This window comes from Ornithorhynchus anatinus, chromosome 9 (genome assembly GCF_004115215.2).
Source record: "Ornithorhynchus anatinus isolate Pmale09 chromosome 9, mOrnAna1.pri.v4, whole genome shotgun sequence".
Classification (NCBI taxonomy): domain Eukaryota; kingdom Metazoa; phylum Chordata; class Mammalia; order Monotremata; family Ornithorhynchidae; genus Ornithorhynchus; species Ornithorhynchus anatinus.
Window position 1 is genome coordinate 10052204 of NC_041736.1, and position 23321 is coordinate 10075524.

General features: G+C 37.4%; 1 protein-coding gene across 8 annotated transcripts in view; it reads right to left on the reverse strand.

Annotated features, from left to right (window-relative positions):
* The window catches only part of BAZ2B (bromodomain adjacent to zinc finger domain 2B), a 211816-nt gene that overhangs the window by 29097 nt on the left and 159398 nt on the right, over positions 1-23321 (reverse strand). For 6 of the 8 annotated variants that reach the window (XM_029072364.1, XM_029072360.1, XM_029072357.1 and 3 more), the window contains 10 exons: positions 23116-23181; positions 22101-22166; positions 21377-21421; positions 21108-21134; positions 19801-19866; positions 9175-9315; positions 8329-8583; positions 7052-7266; positions 4201-4275; positions 2488-2731 (listed from right to left, as the gene is read on the reverse strand). In XM_029072364.1, coding sequence (XP_028928197.1) covers positions 2488-2731; positions 4201-4275; positions 7052-7266; positions 8329-8583; positions 9175-9315; positions 19801-19866; positions 21108-21134; positions 21377-21421; positions 22101-22166; positions 23116-23181 — 1200 coding nt within the window. The remainder of the gene's footprint in view (positions 1-2487; positions 2732-4200; positions 4276-7051; positions 7267-8328; positions 8584-9174; positions 9316-19800; positions 19867-21107; positions 21135-21376; positions 21422-22100; positions 22167-23115; positions 23182-23321) is intronic. The other 2 variants (XM_029072361.1, XM_029072358.1) reach the window with 1 other exon arrangement.

Consider the following 23321-nt stretch of genomic DNA (forward strand, 5'->3'; position numbering starts at 1 on the left):
TTGCTGTAAAGAACAAAGGGATCTCACATTTGTTACAAGAAATAGCTCAAAAGTCATTTAGAAAGAACGTTAATTTGATTTGATACCATATCACTTCCTGATACTTTAAGATAATTTCAAGTGTTTTCTTACATTAACAAAATGACATAAAAAGTATAAGTATTGATTTATAGAGGGCTGGATGGGGGTATTTTTCAACAGCCTGGAGTAACTGTGAAACCACTTTTAAGAAAAATCTGCTGAGAAATACTATTATTATTGATTTTTTAAAAGGACAGCACATAAAGAATCGGGTACATGGTTTTCCAATTCATGTAGAAACTATAGCTGGGGGAAAAATGGTAATTCTTGAATGACGATTTTAGTTCAACAGAGCAACTTCCTTGAGCAGTATGGTGAACTCCTAATATTGTCTTCACAAATTTGTATCTAAACAATCAAAATTTTTAATATTACATGAAAGATGCCAAAACTCAGCATATGCATTTGAACAGCTGCAAAGTGTCTTTTAAATATTATAAGATGAAAGATAAAAGACAGATAAAAGGAAAATTGATATGGGAAGGGAAATTTCCTCAAACACTCTTCCCAATAAAATTAGGTGGAATTCTATTTACCTCCCTCTCATATCCTTTCTGAAACCTTATGTTTTGTCTGCTGGAAGAGCAGTTATTGAACATTCAGGTATATCTCTACCTATTTATACAGAATGGGAAATACATCAATGTTCTAATTAAGGGAATAAGCTGATGGCGTGATGTCCCAGTCATGATTTCTTTGGGTTCAAGAGCTGATTTTCCTATGGCCACAGCTGTTTACCCAAGTGAACAATTGCTAAACCATAGCCTTTATCTGGGAAATGATAAACAACATTTCAAAACTTTTTGCATCTGTCAATGAGTTAAAAAAAGGCAAGTGGTTTCCAAAGAGCGATATTGTGTAATACAGAATAGCACTTCTGCAGCTACTGGTTCTACTTTCCTTACTCGGAGAAAAAGGCCAAGTTTCTAACTACCCTAGTTATGATGCACTTTTAAACACACTATCAAAAAGCACCCACTACCATATTCATTTATTAAGGGCTTTGCATGTGCCATGCACTGTACTAAGCACTGGGGAAGATACAAACAACAGAAGCAAATGAGACACAATTCCTGTCAATCAATCAATGGTAGTTATTAAGCACTTACTATGTGGAGAGCATGTTCTAAGCACTTCGAAGAGCAAAATATAATAGAGTTGGTGGAGGAATCCCTACCCACAAGGAATTTACAGTCCAGAGGGAGGGAGAACCAGTAGATGGTAAGCATGTAGTTTGTGATGAGTCTGTATGGATTTATTTCATTTTAAAAATATCACTCCCCATGAAATATTTTATATCATAGTTCAGTGACCAGGCCCAGAACCTCAGGTCCAAGCCACCACAGCCAGCATAGGTTTGTCACAGCTCCAACAGGAGGAAACAGTGGTACCAGATACCAAATTAGCTGGCAAATCACCCCTATCATTTTCCTTTCTTTCTGGGAGGAAAAAAAGGAAAAAAAAACTGTGAAGGGGCAATACAATAGGGTGCAAAAGATTCTTCAGGAAAATTCCACTTCTCTGCCTGGAAATGGCCCTGTTGATGTAAAGAGGAAGAGAAATTTGCCAGTCATTGTGCTGCATCACCTCTCCTCTCCTTTTTCATATCCACGCCATTTTAGAAGCAAGTAGGTAGCCAACATGTGCGCCTTCATCACCAACTGCCCTTTTGTTTTCACTTTTGCATTATCATCCTCAAAACATAATAATAATAATGATAATAATGATGGTATTCGTTAAGCGCTTATTATGTGCCAAGCACTGTTTTAAGCACTGAGGTATATACAAGGTAATCAGGTTGTCCCACATGGGGCTCACAGTCTTAATCCCCATTTTACTGATAAGCTAAATGAGGCACAGAGAAGTAACGTGACTTGCCCGAAAGTCACACAGCTGATAAGTGGCAGAGCTGGGATTAGAACCCACAACCTTTGACTCCCAAGCCCATGCTCCTTCCACTAAGTCACGCTGCTTCTCAAAACATACATCCATATGTACATAATCGGGATTCTGAAGTGTTTAAGAAAGTGTCAGAGTAAAGAAACAAACACCTCAGTAGATAAAATTTTGAATTATTTGGATTAATATGGCATTAAAAAACAGTGTGGTCTCTTGAACTCCCACAGGCCTGGGAGTGAGAAGGACATGGTTGCTAAGCCCAGGGCTCTCTCACATGTCCACTGTGTGATCTTCGCCAAGTCACTTCACTTCTCTTTGCCTCAGTTACCTTACCTGTAAAATGGGGATTACAACTGTAAACTCCATGTCGGTCACGGACTGTGCCCAACCAGATTAACTTGTACCTAAACCAGAGTTTATTACAGTGCCTGGCACATAAGGAAGCATTTAACAAATACCATTAAAAAAAGGGGAAGTGAACTTTATCTAAGAGTCACAGCTTGTTACCTCATCATCACAAACATCTGTCTTTTTCCCCTTTTTGTCATCTTTTTCTTCTTCATCTTCATCGTCTTCATCGGCTTGGTCATCACTGTCATCGTCATCATCGTCGTCATAGTCACTGTCTCCTCCCTTTCGCCTGCGTTTGCGGCTTGCGGTGGGTGTGCCCAGGGAATGTTGCTCTTCCCCTAGATCGCCTCCACCTGAAGTGTCTCTTTTGCCCGTTTTCTTGGCGTGAATGATTCTAAGCCTTTGAACATGGGAAAACTAAGCATTATTTCCAAAATCAAAATTCTCATCCAAAGATCTACAAACATACTCATTTTATGTCCATACAGCTCATTATTACCAAATTTTAAAAATTCAATACCAACAATGGATTACTGACAAAACAAAAAGCTCTATGGACGGCAAAGTTTTTCTAAATTACAGAACATATTATTTTACATAAAACCTACTAAATCCAATACTACCTGCTAAGGAGAGGAAAAAAAGCACTGTTTACAATAGCAATCCCAATATCTATAATGACCACTTGTTAGGACTGCAGTCATCACTAAGCTCTGTCCCTTATCATTTATCAACATCACATTTTTGAAGTGTTTGGTGTACTGCAACAGACTCTGCTAGCATCCAGGAATGAATTCTTCCCAGGAACTGGATATATACTGTTCCAGCAGAGAATATGGGAGGAAAGAAGGAAGAGGGCCTTCTCTCTTTCACAGCTCCAGAGAGTAGAAGGTCGCACACTTTGAAATTTCAGAGTACTTCATTATTTTGTATTGTATCAATACAAAATTAATGATGGCCTTTATTAAGTGTTTCCTATGTGCTAAGCCCTGTGCTAAGCATTGGAATAGATACAAGACAATAAGATCTGATAAAGTTTCTGTCCCACAGAAGGATAGGCATCTTATGGTCATTTCACAAGTGAGGAAACTGAGGTACAGAAAAAATACATGATTTCCCCATGGTCAGAAGCAGGAATAAAATATCAGAGCTGGGACTAGAGGTCAAGTCTCTTGAATGCAGTCCTGTGCTCTTTCCAAGAGACCATGCTGCCTCTTACATTTAACATGCAATCAGCAAATCCAATCGTCACCTAGATCACTTCAGCATAGAGATAATAAAGTACAGATTTTAACCATAGCAAAGTAATCTTAATCCTTGATTCTGAACATACAGAACCTAACAATTCCAGGGTAGTTATGCGCAGGAACTATCTTTTGAGGAGGAAACCTTAAATCATCAATCACCTATCAGGTAGTTAACCAAGTTTTAATTTCAAATTGATGAGGCCAATTGTCACAAAAAAAATTCAAAAATATTATTTAAATTATATTACAATGGGAAAAATTATTTAAAAGTGACATCCCACACAACAGGCTATTTTATTTCCAAAAGCATCCCGACAGCTCCAACATCCTTCAAACAAGATTGCTGAACTTCTTTCAAAGAATAGAAATTGATTTTCTCCATTTCTGAAGCATACAAATGCACTGAATCTAAATCTAATGCATCTTTAATATAGTCTAAAGTTCTGGATTTGAGCCATGTTAATTTCACAGCTCATCTTAATTAAGCATTTCTCTAATTAATCCTACATATTGACTCACACAAATTCTGTCTTTGTGATGTCCGTTTTAAGCAAACATATAAAAAGTATGTGTAATAAAGGAAAAGGAATTGAGTATTATATAGTAAGGAAACAGAACTTACTTGCGAAGTTTCCCTTCCACCATCCATTTATCTCTTCTTAAATTTGACATGTAATCAATGTTCTTGTCAATTTCACTGCCATTAATAAAATATATGTATTTAGGGGCAGAAGATAAATAACAATTTACCATATATCTCCCTATGGCACAGGTATACGCACTGCTCTGAATTCAGTCAGTGTACTAAACAAATCTAATACTGAGTTCTTGCAAAGCACATTTGCAAACCAAAAACCCAGTATTCTGCAGTAATCCATGATGGAGAGCTACTGATTCCATTTCTGAACCTTTCATTCCTTCCTTAATTCTTTCACTCAGATTTATTGAGTGCTTAAAAGCAGCAGAGGGCTGCACTAAGCACTGGGGTATACAATGGAAGTCAAAGACATAGTCCTTTCCCTTAAGAACCTTACAGTCTAGTGGGGGCAGATAGGTAGACACAAATTATATGCACACAGGGAAATAAAGGAGAAAACACAGACTGAACAGCTAAAATCTGCCCCAAATGAACAAATGAATGGGAATTCATAGATATACCAATAAATGTTAAGAGCAGCTGATAGACTGTAGCCTGTAAACTTCTTGTGGGCAGGGACCGTGACTATCCAACACTTTCCCAAGTGCTCTTCACATATTAAGCGCTCAATAAATACCACTGATAGTACGATGACACCAGGGGAAATGGGGTTCTCTAGTTAGCATGGTTCTAGATAGGCCCTAGGCCTCCAGGAATGGGTTGGGGACCGACACTGCCTGATATGAAGATTATCAATTGGATGAATGTTCTAACAAAGGTTACTTGAAGAGAGGTCTTATATGCGGCTCCAAAAACATTGATCGAGTCTGCATACTGCAGTCCTAGCTACCATTAAGTTGGTACCGAATGTTAAATTTGTCTCAGGAAGAATTCGGCCAATAATGGATTTTCTGAGTGAAAAAGTTATCTTCAAAATCATCTCTGCCCCATGCAGAAAAAGCCACTAAGTAATGCTTTGTCTTGTAGGTCAGTATTCAATTTTTGCAATGCAAGTCTAGGCTGCTGAGCATGTCATTTTTAATAGAGGTGTAAACTATGGTCTCTGCCCACTGTAGCAAGGAAAGGATCCAATACACACTTCAGAAAAAAGAATGGTGAGCTCCTCTAGACTTAGCTCATTATGGGTAGAGACTGTATCTATTGTTTTACTATACTCTCCAAAAAGCTTGGTACAGTGCTATGCACACAGCAAGCACTCAATAATTACAAGTGAATGAATAATTTCTTGCCTAATTTTAAATTCTATCCTCTTTGACCCCATAATCATAAGCTTGCAGTCATCACTGACTCCTCATGCAGCTTCTTAAAACACTTTCTGAAACACATTATTTCCTCCTCAAACACTTCCAATTGCTACCCTAACTCCTCCCATAAAAATAAAACTGCTAACCATCAGCTTCCAGACACTCCACTTTTATCACCCTTACCTAATCATCTTTTATATATATATATAATAAAAATGCCTATATATATAGGCATTAATATATTTTATGATATATTATACATTTCTATAATGTTTATATATTTATAATATATAAAGGCTTTTTTTAAGTGCTTACTAGTTCCAGACACTGTATTAAGTGCTGGGGTAGACACAAGATAATCAGGTTGGACACAGTCCCTTTCCCACAAAGGACTCACAGTCTTAATCCTCATTTTACAGATGAAGTAACAGGCTCAGATAGATTGACTTGCCCAAGATCACATTGTAGACAAGTGGCGGAGCTGGGATTAGAATCCAGGGTCCCCTAATTCCCAGGCCTGTTCTCTTTTCATTAAACCATGCTGCTTCTCACATTCTCTTTTTCTGTTACATCCCTTCTCCAAACTCTTTGTGCTTCCCAAGCTAACTTTCTACCACTACAGAAAACTCAATAAATACTGTTGATACTGATGATGGTGTTCAATAAATTCCACTTATGACAGTGATGAGCAAGCCTGCTTACAGTTACCCTATAGTATCTCTCAACAAGTGAGATGGTTCTCTTTAACCTTCTTATTGTTTAGTGTAAATATCATATTAACTGTAAAAGATTTCAAGCACCTTGAGAGCATGTCTATTGCATTCTCCCACGGGCCTACTACAGTGCTCTGCACGGAAGTGCTCAATAAATGCCACTAATTGTTTGACTGATTCTAGTCACAGAGATATATACACTTAGCTCCACCAAAATGCCTAAACCTTGTTAAGGGCAGAGAAAGTGACTGTTAATTCTGTTGTACTGTACTGTCCCAAACATTTAATACAGTGCTCTGCCCATAGTAAGTGTGCAATGAAAATGACTGATTGATTTCTCTGTTGATTTTCGCTAGAATGCTGACAGGGAATATGGGAATATCCAGCCACCAAGACAAGATTGTTTACTTTCACTACCATGCAATTTTGGAGGAAAACATCTGTGTGCATACGAGCACAGAATCAGTGCCGGTGAGGAAGACAATGTGATTTTCCTTAACGTGGAGTACAGCGAGAACATAGTGCCCAAGTTATAGGGGAACTGGATGTATTTAATTTAATGATTCCGTCCTAGAAATTTACAATTCTTTGTGGTCAAAGGTACTTTTGTATAAGACAACATTCTAGAAAAAGATCATCAGGGTTTTGAGACTGGGATCAAAAGCTAATGATGTTAGTGTTAAAATTAAATTTCTGTGAACTTAGATTAATTGTTTTTTAACATGTTTCATCAAAATTAAAATTATGAGGTCACTGAAAATGTCAAGGAAGGAATGAAGCCTGGAAATGGCTAGTCTACAAATGACTAATTCTATCCCCCCTCCTCAAAATATGGGCAACATTAACAGAGACTCTCACCTCACAACACTCTTACTGCATGCTAGTTCATTAATAAGAAAAGCAAGCACTGATGCTTTTTGAGCTGGAGTGTGTGCCTGGAAGGCTTTGGTCTTAAGACTTTCTGTAAGTTCAGTTTGTCCACAGTGAGCTTCCATAAAAATCTGCAGGATCTCAGAAACATTGTCCCGGTTGACACCAACATTCAATAAATGCTCCCCAAGAGTTGTCTTGGCCTGTTAAAGATAGAGATTTTATTACTGCTAATCATATGAAAAATATGACAATTTCAAAATCTAAATGTGAACAGAATTGACATACTAAAGGTGGGAGGTCTGAATAGTCCTCCACTAAACATCTTTAGAAATTATGAATAAAGCAAGATGATAGTCTTGTGGAGCCACTTTCCAGAATACTTTGTTATAATCACTTGCAGCCATTGGGGTTTTGTGCTTAACTTCAATTTTTTATTTGGCTAATAACAACAACTCATTTCAAGCTGAACTGTCAACTTAACCAAATACAGAAAAAGAAATATTTATTGTCATTTTGGTGGCTATACCAATATTATCAAGCAACTGCCTGAATAAAGTTCTTGGGGATTCCTTTAAGGGCTAACGGCTCTGCTGGTAGTTTCTGAAGAGTGTGCGGGTAGAGTACGGAGGGATGGGTAAGTAAAGGAAGAAGCTACAGAATCTTTTTTTATGGTATTTTCTAAGCATTTGCTATGTGGCTAGTACTGTTCCAAATGTTGGGATAGATGCAATTTAGTCACATTGAATTCAGTCCCTGTGGGGCAGGTAATCCTCTAGATTAAGAGCTTCTATCTCTCTTCCCAGCACTAATAAGAGCTCAACACAGGTAACATGCTGGAGAATGGAGATGGTATAGCTCAGGGGTTCCCAAAGTTTCCGTCAGGGAAGGACACTTGAGTTGGCACATAGATCACGATCCACATAATAAAACTCATCCTAAAAACAGCAATGAGCAATAGCTTTAACACACCTTCATAACACACCTCTTCTCAGCCGACTCCTATAAAATGTCTAAACATTTCTCCCTCATTTAAACACACTGCAACTCGAGATTCTGATTATTGTATTTTTAAGAATGTTGCAGGCCACAGATTCGAGGACATTTGGCCCACAAGCAACGCTTTGGGAACTTCTTGTCTGGAGAATGTATTAGAGCCAAAAACAAGTTGAAGGTTGTAGAAGTCAAATATAATGGGCACCTCTTGAGCCTGTCCAACATTGGGCTACTAATTTACTGTTTTTTCAATACTGATTCATTTTTACCTTATATCCTGTTAATAGACCTGGATCACACACTGCAGCTGAGAGAAGTCTCACGAGCAAATCTTGCACTTCTCCCATGCTGTCCCCTATGTTGAGCAATCCTTCCTGAAGAACGCTCAGGCTTGGGACATCAATGTTCACATCAAAGCCAAGAACTTTGCCAAAGTTACGTAAGAATTGTACCACCATAAGACAGTCCGAAAATGTACTTCCAGAAAGGACAAGGCCTGGAATGCGAGGCAACTCTGGCAAAGGCTGAAAATTAAAAAAGAAATAGTAATCAATCAATAATATTTACTGAATGCCGACTGTGTTGCCAGGCACTGTACTAAAGTGCTTGCGAAAGTAAAACAGAATCCGTGAACATGTTCCTGTACTCAAGGAACCTATCTCCTTTCTCCATTTGACCTCCAGCAAATCTGCTCTTTTTAAAAACACAGCTACACAGTTATTGGTTTGGGTGGTCTCTAAATGACTAATAAACTTATAAATGATCTCTACTGGATGGATGAGTACAATATAAAGTAACCTAATTTAATGATTCCTTTGTGGTTTTCAGAAGCAAAATGTCATAAAAATTCAAGCTATCACCCTCATGACTATTATTCATTCAGGAGATTTATAACGAAGGTAAATACTGAGAATAAGGGATATGTTTGGCTCACCTCTTTCGGGAATGAAATTGGCATTTCATATTTAAAGGGTCTACTCCTTGTTTTTGGCAGACTAATCTTTAGTCAGTTCTGAATTAAACATCCTCATAATAGCTGCTATATAAATGCAAGCAAGAGAGTACAGGCGAGAAAAAGGCCTAAAATAAAAAAATAGTTCAGCAGAAAAAGTTACCTTCTGGTCTGCTAAGCACATGTCTTCATTAGGCTTCTTTAGTTCCTTTGCCATTTCTAATTCCAATCTCCGTTGCTCTAGTTTACGTTCTTTATTCAATCTTTTTTCATCACGCTTTTCTTGCTTTAATCGTTCTTTCTCCTTAAATGGAAAGCAAAGGATGATAAAAGCAACTTTTCTTTAGTACTTATCATCATTAACAATACATGAACCAGGAATGCTTCAGGGACAGGTGTATCACCATATCAATTCAATCACCAGGACTGAAAACCAGAGAGAGAGTAAAGTCTCTTCTAATGAATCTTTTTGTAAGAGCTCTGTGATGGACATGGGAGCCCATTCCAGGAGTATAAATAGTGACACATTTTACTTTCCACTTAGAAAACTCTAGTTCTTTAAAATTTCCTTCATCAGAAGTTCTTGAGGACATGACCTGTGTCTGTTATTTAACCTATGTCCTAGTGTCTAATAGATAAGTTTGCAACCTGTAGGAAGTCAATACATATTGGTTGACTAATGGACTTATTTATGTTAGACCCAACACAGAAACAACTCCACATTCAATATTTTATATACAATCCTAAGCTGCAAATATATTCAACCTAATTGTTACTGGGAAACCACAATCCATAATAACTAATGAAAAGAATGAATGGACATGTTTTAATATTTTACATGAAGAACTGCTTAAGTATTAATATAGCATTATATTGAAATCATATTATAGTATTCATCAGCATTAAGAGAATCATCATCATCGTCATTATCTTTCAATACTTATCTGGTGTTGCAACGCACAGGATGTTGAGCAAAATGTTATACAGCAATCATAAGATAATGTTCCTAGTCTCTGGGACTCTACAAGCTAAACTATTTAACACTGACTAAAGGAGTCAATATCCAGCGTGTACGTGCAGGGAAATATGCCACTGTAACATCATTACAACACAGCATGCTGTGTGACCTTGGGCAAGTCATTTAAATTCTCTGCTCTCAGTTTCCTAATCTGAAAAATGGGGGGTCCCTACCCATTCTGCCCTGTGGGACAGGGAGTGTGTCAACCTGGTGATCTTGTATCAACCCCAGTATTTAGGACAGTGCTTGGAACATTGTGAGCATTTGACATATATGAAAATTATTATAAGGAGAGGTCTAACTGAGAACTACCATCCTTGACCTTTAATTTTCTGAGGGTTCCTTCCCTTCTGCCTTCATACATGAGCAAGTCCTGTTTAGGAGCTCCCTACACATTCCAGACAAGAGAAAGGGCCAAGGATAGGACAATAGCTGGAAGGTATACTGGAATCCAAATTAGCCAGGCCAGAGATAGCCCCCCTCTCTTTGAAGTCCAGAAATCGAACCCCATCCAGGAAGAAGGTGGAAAAGTAGGAAGGAACTTTGGAGAGCTCATGCCTGTGTCAGTTTTTATCAAAAAGTAGTTGGTGAGGTGGTCAGGAACAACCAGGCTGGAGCCAATCCCCACTTCACACAGTCTAAGCAGCATGGCCTAGTGGAAAGATGGTGGGTCTAGGAGTTAGAGGACATCGGTTCTAATCCGAGCTCTGCTGCTTGCTGTGTGACCTTCAGCAAGTCACTTAGCTTCTCTGTGCCTCAGTTTCCTCAACTGTAAAATGGGTAGTCGATACTTGATCTCCCTCTTACTTAAGCTGTCATTCCCATATAGGACATGGACTGTGTCCAATCTGATTAACCCGTATCTACTCCTGTACTTAGAACAGTGCTTGGACATAAAAAGTGCTTAACAATAATAATAGCAACATGCATGATTACCTCATTCTGGCACAGATCTATCAAGACATGCTGCAGATTTTCATGTTATTCATTACAGAGCTTACTACGACATGGCAAATTACAGGATCAGAAAGCATCAGGATCCCCAGGAACATATACTCTTTTCTGCTACACTCTTTTCTGCTAGAACTAGTTTCAATAAAATAATCCTTTATTTAAGCAATATCTCCATGAAATATATGGAAAAGGGCTTTTCAGGGGCAAGGAAGATTTCATTATGGAGGGGGCATAGTTTAATGGAAACTAAATAGGTCTGGCATTCAAAAGATTTTATTTCAAATCCTAGATCTGGCACTGGCCTGGCTGGATGACCCTGGCTGGATGATCATCACCTTTCTAATCTTTAGGTTTTTAATCTGTAAAATCAATAAAATAGTGTTGTGAAATTTAAAATGAGATAAGTGACAGCACTTTGGAAAGGAAAAGCATAATACACATTTGAGATATTACTTTTGACACAGATTGTGGGCTCCCCAAGGGACAGGAACCATGTCTAACCCTCACCTATGTATTAAGTAACTTGTCTAAGGTCACACAGCAGGCAAGCAGTGGAGCTGGGATCTAAACCCAGGTTTTCTGGCTCCTAGGCCTGTTCTTTTTCCTCTAGACCACAATGCTTCTGTCTCAGATACAATAGGGGACATTTCCTCAAAGCTGGGTGAATGAACTGCATGACCTCTCAAGCTTTCCTCTGACTCTGTGTTCTAGCCCTCATTTCTGATCACTCTATCACCAAAGCTTTGGGCCAGGAATCCTCCTAATTCTTTTAGCATATTCCAAGTCCCTGCCCTCCTAGCTATTTAGAATTTCATTAACGTTGCTCGCCCTCCAACACAAACAGCCCCATCCTAAGTCTACCACCATTAACCTTCTTTACAGAGCTCTCTCCCCAGACAGTTCTGAGCAGAGAGTTTAAGGACCATATAAAATGTAACCCTGCCTTCAAGGAGTTTATAATCTAATGGAGTAGAGAAGCAGATCTAAATGGATGAATAGATAATGTTAAGGAGTGAGGCGCAGCTACAAAAAACATTAAGTGAATAAATAAATCAATAACAAATAAGCACTTAATTACATATTAGTGTGGAGGTGTCCAAGGGATGGCATGTCTGGGAAGACACAGTAATTCATTATGAAATGTTCCCTGGAGAGCATTTTAGTAAGTCTCTGAAAGAGGAGAGTGTTATGGCTCAGGAAAATGCCTATTTCTGTTCTACCCTTCTATTCACTGTTCTGTACTGTAATTCAGAAGATAGCCACGCTGCTTTGTGAATGGTGGAAAGGGAAAGAAAGTTATAGAGCTCATGGCAGCTGTTTTCAAATTTCAAAAACCACTGAGACATTCTGTCTCTTGGTAACTCTAAATGTTTTAAATTCTCAATTATTTTAATTGCCTGAGAGTTAAATGCCACAATGAGTTTGCTAATGGGTCTTTTGTCATTGGAGGTTTAAATTCAAATGAATTTGATGAGTCTCATCTACATTACAAAAATGCTAGTCTTCACCAAAAGGCAAGTGTGGAGTAGGAGCAGCTCTGCAGGTCAAGACTGAAGTGCATGAGCAGAATGAACTGTGGAAACTGGTACAGTGCTTACCATTTCAAAGGACACAAAATTTACTCATTTCTACAGTCTCTTCTCTGATTAGGCCTCATTATTTGCTACTAGAGTGAAATCAAAATCTCATCTCTAAGACACCACACTTTGACAAGTCAATGACTATGATTTCAAATTGTAGCATTCTGACTTCACTGAAAGTGATGAGAGAACACTCTCACTGAAAGATAATTATAAGATGAATGGGTTGTTGAGAGAAATCCAGTCTTCAGATGAGCTAAAAATTACAGGATTCAAAGTCAACTGAAAAGCTTTACTTTTAACAACTGACTTTTAAAGATATTTTCCAACATATAAAAGCAATATGGTTTATTGGTGCAATAGAACTCAGCTCTGATTCCCTGGTCCAGTGAAAAGAACGTGGTCCTAACAATCAGGATTCCTGGCTCTGAGAAGAAGAATGAGATGAAGGTACGAGAAAGTCAGGATGATGCAGAGGGAGTGGGAGAAGAGGAATGGCTACTTTCTTGGTGTTTTTGAGGACTGAGCCACAAATACACTTATACACCTTGAAAGTCCACAGCAAATTTCTTCTGCTAGAATATGATTTGGTAAACAACAATTCTAGGCATAAACAAAAAGTTCATGAGCTAGGTTTCAATAATATGCTTCTGTTCCATATGGAATTGGTGCTATTGTTCATATTCAAATATACTTAGCACAATGTTATTTTAAAAAAAACAATGTGATAGACAGAATCTCATATGCTTTGACTTACTGCTATAAACAGCTTTACTGCTTTCAGGACCGTAAAGTCTGTCAGTAGGCCATTTTCAAGAGACCAGTTGCAAAGGTTTGAATGTTTTTACATTTTATGATTCAGTTGGGCCCCTCCAATTATCCAGGGCACAATTATAAGTAAGAATACATTTCTTGGGGCAGCAGCTTTTACTCAAATTTTATAGACAAATATCAATTTAAAAGGCAAAGGACTACTCTGGGTACAAGACGAACAAAAAGAGTGGGACAAATAAAGGACGTCATTATAAGATGGATGTAAAGAACAAAAAAAAGAGAGCTGTCCCCTTGTTTCAGAGTTGAGGAAATAAGCTTGATTAGCACTAAGCAATAATTGAAAATACTGTTCTGGGTTTTTTGGGTTTGTTTGTTTTTTTTACGAAAACATGAATAATTTCAAATACTTCTGCATTAGAAAACATTTGGCAAAAGTACCCTTGTGGTAGATTTTCTGCTCAGATCTTTGTAGATTAAAAAAGACTTGTGTACTTATGTCTTTTATGCAGTCATTAATATTTATTAAGATACTGACTAAAATATTTACATGCAAAATTAATTCCATTATAGAAATAACAGTAATCTTTTACTGTTTAGCAGTGATGGATGGTTCTAGCCATGTGAAATCCTAATCAATAATTTTATCAGGCCAATGATTTATTTAATTTAGAATTAAATTAAAATCATGCCAAACTAAAGGGCTTTTATAGATTTATAATTAATCTAAATTAGAATTACTAATAACATCAATATTGCTTTGGAAATTCAATTCTGTTGAAAGATATTAAGTGCCACATTTTAAGTATTCATAAAAAAGTATCAAATTAATAAGGCATACTGGAGAGCTTATGAAGTGATTCCGTTTTAAATGGTCCAATTGTATATGGTTATCTCAAACTGAAAAATGAGTTTTCTCATATAAAATTGCCTATATGTGCAATCGCACACAGTATTTTCACTGAGCAGTGATCGGTATATATTCCAAATGATGAAATATTTTCATCAGTTGAATCACAGGGGGGCTGTGAATTTCTTTCTGCTTTCAAACTGCTTATTAGATGGCTTCTGGAATCCAAGGTACTGTGTCCCGTATTACGGTTATATCTACCCAAGTGCTGACACAGCCATTTAGTGATAGATGCATGGTTAACAGTCTTTTGTTGTTTATTGATCCTCTGGGAGATATATCAGAACTCGGAACAATTACTATAGTACCTAGTTTACATGAGTAAAGTGATTACTAAATTGTGCATGATATTGTGGGAAGTTTAACAGGAAAAACTGAGAACTCGGGAATTCTGGACTAATGTGATTTTTTCTCTACATTATACCATCAGTTCAAATCAGTATGAATTTCCAGCAATCATTTGAGTTGGGGGAAAAGACATACTTCATAACACAGGAAAGTATCATGGTAACAGCTAATAAATCTTCCAATCCGTCTAACTAAACACAGGGTGCTTTGTATTTCACTGTTCTAGGGACATCGACAAAATACATTGTTTGCCACTAAATTATGCATGTTGACATAGTCACAAAAGCTAGCAACACTTCAAAGAAAAGCAAAATGTCTTATCTAAATAAATTATCTTTATTAAAAGGGATTTCTATGGGGAAAAATGGGATTTGTATATCACAGCAGTAATACTTTTGGGGCCATGTTCATGCTCATTTGAGATGATGAAAATCCAATGAAATGGGAGGTAAAAAAATTTGCAAAGGGGCAGAAGCAGTGTCTTTACACCAGATGCAGCTCCCTTGGAGGCAGGGAAGGAGGTGGGAGCCTACTGTAAAGTAAAGCGAGAGGAAACTTCATTCCATCATGACTAATATCTAGTATTGCATCTTTAAAACAACTCTAATATTGTGAACAAAAAAAATCCCACTGTGGGAGCAGGTGTCCAACGGGGTGCCAGGTCAGCAGACTTGAAAAACAAACCCCTTCCACCACTTAAAACCACCGTAATACCCTACCACCAGGGCTGAGGTCCTGTAGGCCCCATGGCTTCAGAATCCATTCTTCGCTCCCTGTCACCCTCCACTAGGATCGACCTTGGCCCTTGTAAAAACAAGTGAGGTCTGGGTCGGTGTCTACCAACTCTGCTAGACTGTAAGCAGCGTGGGCCAGTGGTCAGAACACTGGCCTGGGGTTCAGAAGGCCATGGGTCCTAATCCCAGCTCTGCCTCTGTCTGCTACGTGGCTTTGAGCAAGTCAGTTCACTTCGATATGCCTCGGTTACCTCATCTGTAAAATGGGGATTGAGACTGTGAGCCCCATGTGGGACAGGGAGTACATCTAACCTGCTTTGCTGGTATCCACCCCAGCGCTTTCACAGAGTATGTCCCTGTCACATAGTAAGGGCTTAACAGATTTCACTCTAATTCTTACTACCGCTGTACTCTCCCAAGTGCTGAGTACAGTGCTTTGCACACAGTAAGCACTCAATAAATATGATTGATTAATTGTGAAGGGATGAAAAAGACCTGTACTCTCAAACGCTGGGGGCAGGCTGCTGACAGGGAAATGGAAGGCTTCCGTGACTTTGACTTCCACCTTGCAGCCTGGCCTTTCACTACCTTGCCCTTTATCACCACTGCCACAAGGGCCAACCCCTGCCAAAGTGAACAGCACAAGATCAACCCTCCCCCCTTAAACACTGGGATGGGACAACTAGGTGGGGCAGAAGGCACTTTGTATTCTGAGACATTCCGGCTCAGAACTCTAGCCTCTGCTACATACGTAATAATAAATAATCCAAGTCTGAAAAAACTTTTATTAGAATGTTGCCCAGACTGTGACCATGTGAACACGGGTAACCTTGCCTCAAGCTGTCTGGGGCCTGATGCTCATTCCATCCTATCGGCAATGTAATGCTAATTTTATTCTACCTCTTGCTGAATTTGGCTTTTGCAGCCTTTTGTTGAATTTTCAAGTTGAATTTACATTATTCATTCCTTGGGCATCTGTTCTCAAAAACCCCATCTATTTTATGAGCCACCTGTGCATCGGAAGCTGTTTGTGAACCAAGAACATAAACTTGGGAGCCAGGAGACCTGTCTACCAACTTTTTCATACTGTTCTCTCCCAAGTACTTAGCACAGTACTCTGCACACCATCTTGGACCATCTTGTATCTGAATGGTTAACTGGGGTAAATCCAATTCTTCCGTTAAAGACTGCAACCATGCGAATTATGAGAGTGTCATACTCAAGGAAAACTTGACTGGAGAGGGAAGAAGGGGTGAGGAGAATAATAATAATGAAACCAATAATGATAATTGTGGTATTTGTGGGCACTAAGTACCAAGCACTGTATTGTGCGCTGAGGTAGAGACAAGCTAATCAGATCCTACATGGGGCTAACAGTCTAAGTGGGAAGAAAAAGAGGTATTGAATCCTCAAATAGCAAATAGGGGAACTGAAGAACAGAGAAGTTAAGTGATTTGCCCAAGATCACACAGCAGGTAAGTGGTAGAGCTGAAGAGGGACATAAATGGCTTGCGAAGAGCATAAAACGAGTTGAGCTGGTTATTTTACTAAATCTAAAATGCCCATGAAAATATATGTACAACTAAGTCTTCCTGAATGGAAGACAAAGTAGGGTCATTATTTGATGAAAACAAAATACTGTAAGAGACTGACTATTGATAATTTTGTACACTTTGAAAGACTGTATAGTAAATTAGTATTATTTTGCCACAAGAGTTATTTGTTCAGTTGCATTCATTTCTAGGTCCTTCTCTAATCTTCACTTTAACCTCTGAAAAATATATCATAAATTCCTACCATTTTAAGTAGCTTTTACAAAACAAATTCCAGTGCACAGATGTACTTCCCTAATTAGCCCTTTTTTCCTACAGTATATTACAGTGTCTTTTTCTTTCCATTTCTTTTTTAATCTATTAATCATGATTGCAGGAATAATTTAAGAAGAAAACAAAGAATAGACTTTTTTCTAAAGATTAATTTGGCAGGTAATTTTTTTTTCCTTGGTAACAAATATAGTTTAGGGGCATATTATAAATTGACTTCAGAGGCTAATTTTGTTAGAATTGTTTATACTTAGTATCCTTTGATATTAATTATGATTGTTTGGAATTCTCACAAATTCAATTAAATGAAGATGAAATTACTTTTATAATGTAAGTATTGCAAAGAGAGCTACCGTGAATTTAAGTAATTATATGCCATCTGAGTTCTGACAATCCTGGCTATTTTTACTTAGCTAAATTGACACCTTCTGTACCTACTCTGTGCAAATTCACTATATTAAATCTAATGAAATTCATGAATACAAAATAGCTTTAAAGACATAGTGCTTAATTATTACCTGGCATTAAAATGATTTGTGCTGGCTTGGTATAATATTTTAGGATATGATTAGTAAAATAACTGACCATAATTTCATCTAAAGGTAACATTACTTATGTGAGAGGGGTTTTTTTTCCCAAAGGAAAGAGATTAGAGTTAAATTTGGATCAAAGGGGCAAATGACTATATATGTGGGCAATGGTAAGAAAAACCATAATTTCACTTCTTGCACTTTACATTAAGCCACATAACCACTCTTCTCAGAATTATACTAAATGTTATAAGTAGAGCTTTGAAGCTGTTTTTTTTTTAAGGGAAATGACAATTTCATCATGTTCTATTGCTAAAATTCCTAACCCTACCTTTATATTGCTCCAACTTCCTGATTATGCCCCTACATTAGCCTCTTTCCAACTCATATGAATCTGATTATTTACTTACTTTATCATGAGAATAATAATTATGGAATTACTTAAGCTCTCAATATATGTTAAGTATCGGGTAGATATAAGACTATGAGATTGGACACAGTCCACCGTCCCACATGGACCTCAAAATCTATTTTATTCTTCATGTTACAGATGAGTAAACTGAAGCCCAGGGAGATTTACCCATGGTCACCCAAAGCCAGTGGCAGAGGTGGGAGTAGAATCAGAGTACAGGTTTGCAGGCCCATTTATTTCCACTGGCCACTCTTATACCTATTTTAAGTTTACCCCATTTCAAGTACTGTGCATTCCCAAGTGTTTACAGTAGTGCCTTGCACTATTTTGCCTGGATCATTTTTCCCAAATAACAATTCAGTTCATATCTCCCCATTCCTCAAAACCTCCAAGGTTGCTCATCCTCCTCTGCCCTGAACAAAACTCCTTACCGTCAGCTTTAGGGCACTCCATCAGTTATCTCCCTCTTACCTTACTTCCCTCATTTCTTACTAAAACCAATGCTGTACATTCAGCTTCTCCAACACCAACCTACTCTCTGTAACTTGTTCTCGTCTATCCTGCCAACAGCCCCTTGTTCCTGTCCTCCCTCTGGCCTGGAATTCTGCCTGAAATTAATCGACTTATTGAGCCACTATCTGCTTGGTATTCAGTTCCCCCCCCCCCACCCTTATTTTGTAACTGGTTCAGTATAGTGCTACTTGTCCTTAAATGACCAAAATTAAAATATTTTTCTCAAGAACAAAAATGGTCCTTAGTTCGCAAGTGGAAAGTGAGGATGATGATTTGATCGTAGTCTTCAGAAGAGAGGCTAAAATCTTATCATACCAAATTCAGCTCAACAATTCTTGGCATTTTCTTCAACTGGCAGGGAGATTTTAATCTGAACTTTCATAATGGAAAAAAGCATTTAACAAGTTTATAAGTCACCTTGTCTGACGATGAATAATTGTGAATAATCTTTTCCACCCGGCTCCAAAATACATAGTTCATAAATGCAATTTACTTAAGATGTTTTCCTCGGAGTTTCAGGGCCCTTCACTCAATCTCAGGATTCTGATATGCCTTACTAGATCATCAAGGTTCAAGAAACCCCGTTTAAAATAACAATACCAGTCTTAATCTGTTACCATGAACTTTGGGCTTCATACCTCTTCATTATATATTTATCACAATGTCACAATCTAGTTATTTTTACTGGATTTAAGTTTTTCCTCAACCACTAATTTGCACAGAATTACAGGAAGCCAATTCATTTGAGCTTGTTGAATTCTGTGCATTTTCCATTATATCATACCACATCCCATTTTGGGTACTCTAAATTTGGAACTGGAATGACAAAGCCGTTTGAAATCAGACTGTGTGTCAGAAGAGATGTCTAGGCAAGTTGGAAGAAACCTTTGCCGAATTCTAGCCGCTCTGGTTAATGTGTCAAAATTCCCCCACAATGAAGCTTTAAAAAAAATACAACCATGAGCCAGGAAAAATTAAGACATACTGAGAAACTCTTCCCACACATTTGTACAAAGCCAAGGAAGTTCTCAGAGTTAGTTACCTTCTCTAACCTTTGGTTTGCTTGTGAAAGCCGGCAATCCGGGGCCAACTTCAATTCTAACATTAGGGAACGTTTATATTTCACAGACCCAATGCCTTAGGAAAGAATTTCAAATGATGACAATCAGAACATCTGTCCAGAAACACACACTTACTTCAGCTTTTTTACGAGCTTCCATAGCTTTCATAAGCATCATATGCTGACGCCGTCTCTCTCGTTCCTATCAGAGCAGATAAAATTAGGAAAAAACTCAACTCCAGTTAGAAGACTCATTTTTACTTCAAAAACTCGGTACAGCATGTAGAGCATTAATAGACAAGTCACATTAAATACTAAGTAGAAGACAAGAATGGCCAAGTCTGTGCATGTTTTAGTTCAGGTTTAGAAAGCAAATACAAGAACAATCAAAAGCAAAAAGATAAAGCATGAACATGGAGACAGTGTAAAACAGAAGCATACGAGATTTACTTATGGTCAGTTGTGATGCTCCTTCAAAAGCTGGCAGAACAAAAAGCATAATGGTTGGCTGGAACAGGTCAGTTACCTTACATCTGCTATCAGAAAGCCTAGAGTGCTAAGTAGCCAATTAAACAAACTCTATCTCTGGTTGGTTTTAGGCAGTTAAGTCGCTGTATGTTCATTTTAACTTAATGCTTTTAGAGATGAGTTAAGATTTTCCTTAAGAAAAACTTCATCTTTAAAATGAAAATGCCATCAAAATATTTGAATGTTGAATTTTCTCAGGTCTTATACTAATGTCATTGAATTAGGCATGGTTCAAGCACAAACATGAATGCAACAGGGCATTTCTATTTCCTGTCTCTTGAAGCACCTACAGAGAGCCCCAAAAGCTGTACCATGGGTTATGATGATAATGATGAAACAGAACTTGAACTCTAGCTCAGGGTTAAGGTGGTACAGCAGGTAAGCTGAGGCTTCATTTTAAAAGATAAATTTTATTTTTGGCTCAAAATATTACACATCTATCTACAATCGAATCCAATATTGCATTAGAAAATAAGCATTCGATCCCAACCAAGGGGATGAACCATATAATTTGTTAGCTTACTTTGGATTCTATACCAAGTTATGAGTTGAAAGGAAAAACAAATGTCACATCCTCCCATTGCAGCCACATTCAAAATTCCCATGGCCTTCGATGGCAGATCTGCATGTAGAACGATGGGACGATATGTTCTGGTATTATGGAATGGGCAATACAAATTTCTCACAGGAGCCTCACAGATGGATTGCAAATTTCAATTCATAAATGTTTGAGACAGGTCATTCTTTCTTTATAGACAGACAAGCAGATGTATGCAATGCACTGTGCTGGAAAGCCATGCAGCAGTATGTAATGTGACAGCAGCCAGTGCTATACTTTATGCATTGCTATGACAACCATATCACAACCAAATCACAATGCGGTGTTAGATGTACAAAAATTAAACATACCCATACCATATCTAGTCTATGCCTCTCCAACTCCTGGTAGAAAGAGTTGGCACATCATTATGAAACAGAAATCACAAAGTCATAAAACCACTTTATTACCCTCCCAAAAGACCCCAATACCAAGCAAGGCAATAAACCGTAAGGTGAAAGAAAAACTTAAGCAAGAATCATACCAGAAATTTTTATAGAAAATATTTAAGATTTTCCCCCAACAGCTTAAGTGGTTGTTAAAAACTGGCATTTGCAAAAGTTTGGTTAATTGCATGAATACAGACCTGATGCTTCAGAAGAACAGCCTGCTGCCTCCTCATCTCTTTTTCCTTAAAACAAAGAACATATGCGTTTACAGATTCACATATATGGATGTTTCTGAAAAGTACGATTTATAATATGCCCGATTTTCTTCCAAGTTCCAATTCTGAGTTTCTACTGCATTTTCTTACTTGCCACCTAAAACTAAATGGTCTGGCACAGCAGTCTCCAATTGACCTTTATGACTGGTCTTAAAATGACATGACCGGACAGATATATTCACTGGCATATTTATTAAAGTAACTAGCTAGAGTACCCGGACGCACCAAGCAGATTTGGCAGCATCAAGAGCGCCAGATTTCCAAACTAAGCAGACACATTCCATGAGAAGGGTTAAGGAAACAACTGGCACCAACAGTTGTGCCCTATATGAAACAGAATTCAATTTGTTTCTGTATTCAGAAACAGAATATGGGGAGGAAGGGAGAAATGGTTTACATTAAAGGTTTGTCAGCACTCTTAAGGTGCTCAAACCAAGCATCAGGGAAGGCAAGTCTCTAAAAACCAATGATATACACCACTATTTACATACCCATCTATACAACCACATATACACATTTACATTCCACATTTTTTCTGTAAAAAATTTTTAAACTCTTTTGCTCATGTTATTTCACATGGATTACACACAAATTACATAGTTTTTATTTTTGAAAAATAAAAACTCTGATGCTCATCTAAACTAACCTTTATTCGTTTCTCGGCCTCCAATAATTTGGCATTTGCCGCTTCTTCCTTCTTTTTCTTTTTAGCCTGTGCATGCAAAACAGGTCTCAAGGTCATGCAAAGCACCACTACAACTTGAAAATAATCTCACACTAGAAATGAAGCTACATGCCTCACAAAGCGCAAAACAATACATGACACGTTATGTGTTTATTATAACAGATTTCTTCCCCAGAACACTGTATGCATGAAAGTAAATTTGTGTTTTATTAGAGCCATAAATTTGAATTCACATATTTAATTTTCTTTTTCTTGGATATTTAAAACCAAGTATTAGAATTTATCATAAAGATGAACTCATACAATTTAACACTATCAACTTTTCCTTTAATCTTCAAACGGCGATATAAAATCTGGGTAAAGAAATTGTCCAAGTTGATTTTAAATTGTCAGTGAAAACCAATACAAATTCTTAGTTACATATTTGGTGAACATTGTTTCCTTCTAAGCTAAAATTAGACTATTGAGATAAAAAAGAAATCTGTTGCCTAACACCAGAAATGAAGACCTAAAACAGAAATACTACATTAATTTTTTTAAAAAATTAAACTATATGTAACATGAATAAATCACAAGAAATCTTCTTTGAGTTACATGGACGCTTCGAACACTCTTAAAAGATCAATCATGCATATTTTGATATCCAGTTCATGCTGTTCATATATTGACTTCATAAACTAGAAAACCTTTGGCTATTTCTCCCTAAAATATTGAATATGCTTTTCTTCTGCGCCTATAAATTTTCAAATATTCTAAATTTATCCCCAACTAAAGTCTTAAGGTGTAGAGCGGTCAATAGTACGGTTCAACATTTCTAGTGAAAACATACAATACGCTGTTAAAGTTGTAACAGATTTACTTAAAAAGAGATTGCTGTAGACTAATCATGAGAGATAACAAATAGAATTTTTATTGAAGGTTTAAGATCTTGGAAAAGGTGAATACATTTTGAATTTCATAAATTTGAGGATTCTACCTCTAAAATTTGCTGGGCTCGAAGCTCTTTTTCCATTCTGATTTGCTGTATTCTCTTAATTTTCTCCTGTGGGAAAAGTAGTAACGATTTAAAATATTTAAACATTAAAAAACCAGATGCATTATATAGGAGTGTAATTAATATTTTAAGTATGCTCAAAAGAAAAAAATATAAGCTTAATTAGTCTCAGAAACTCCCTTAGTTAC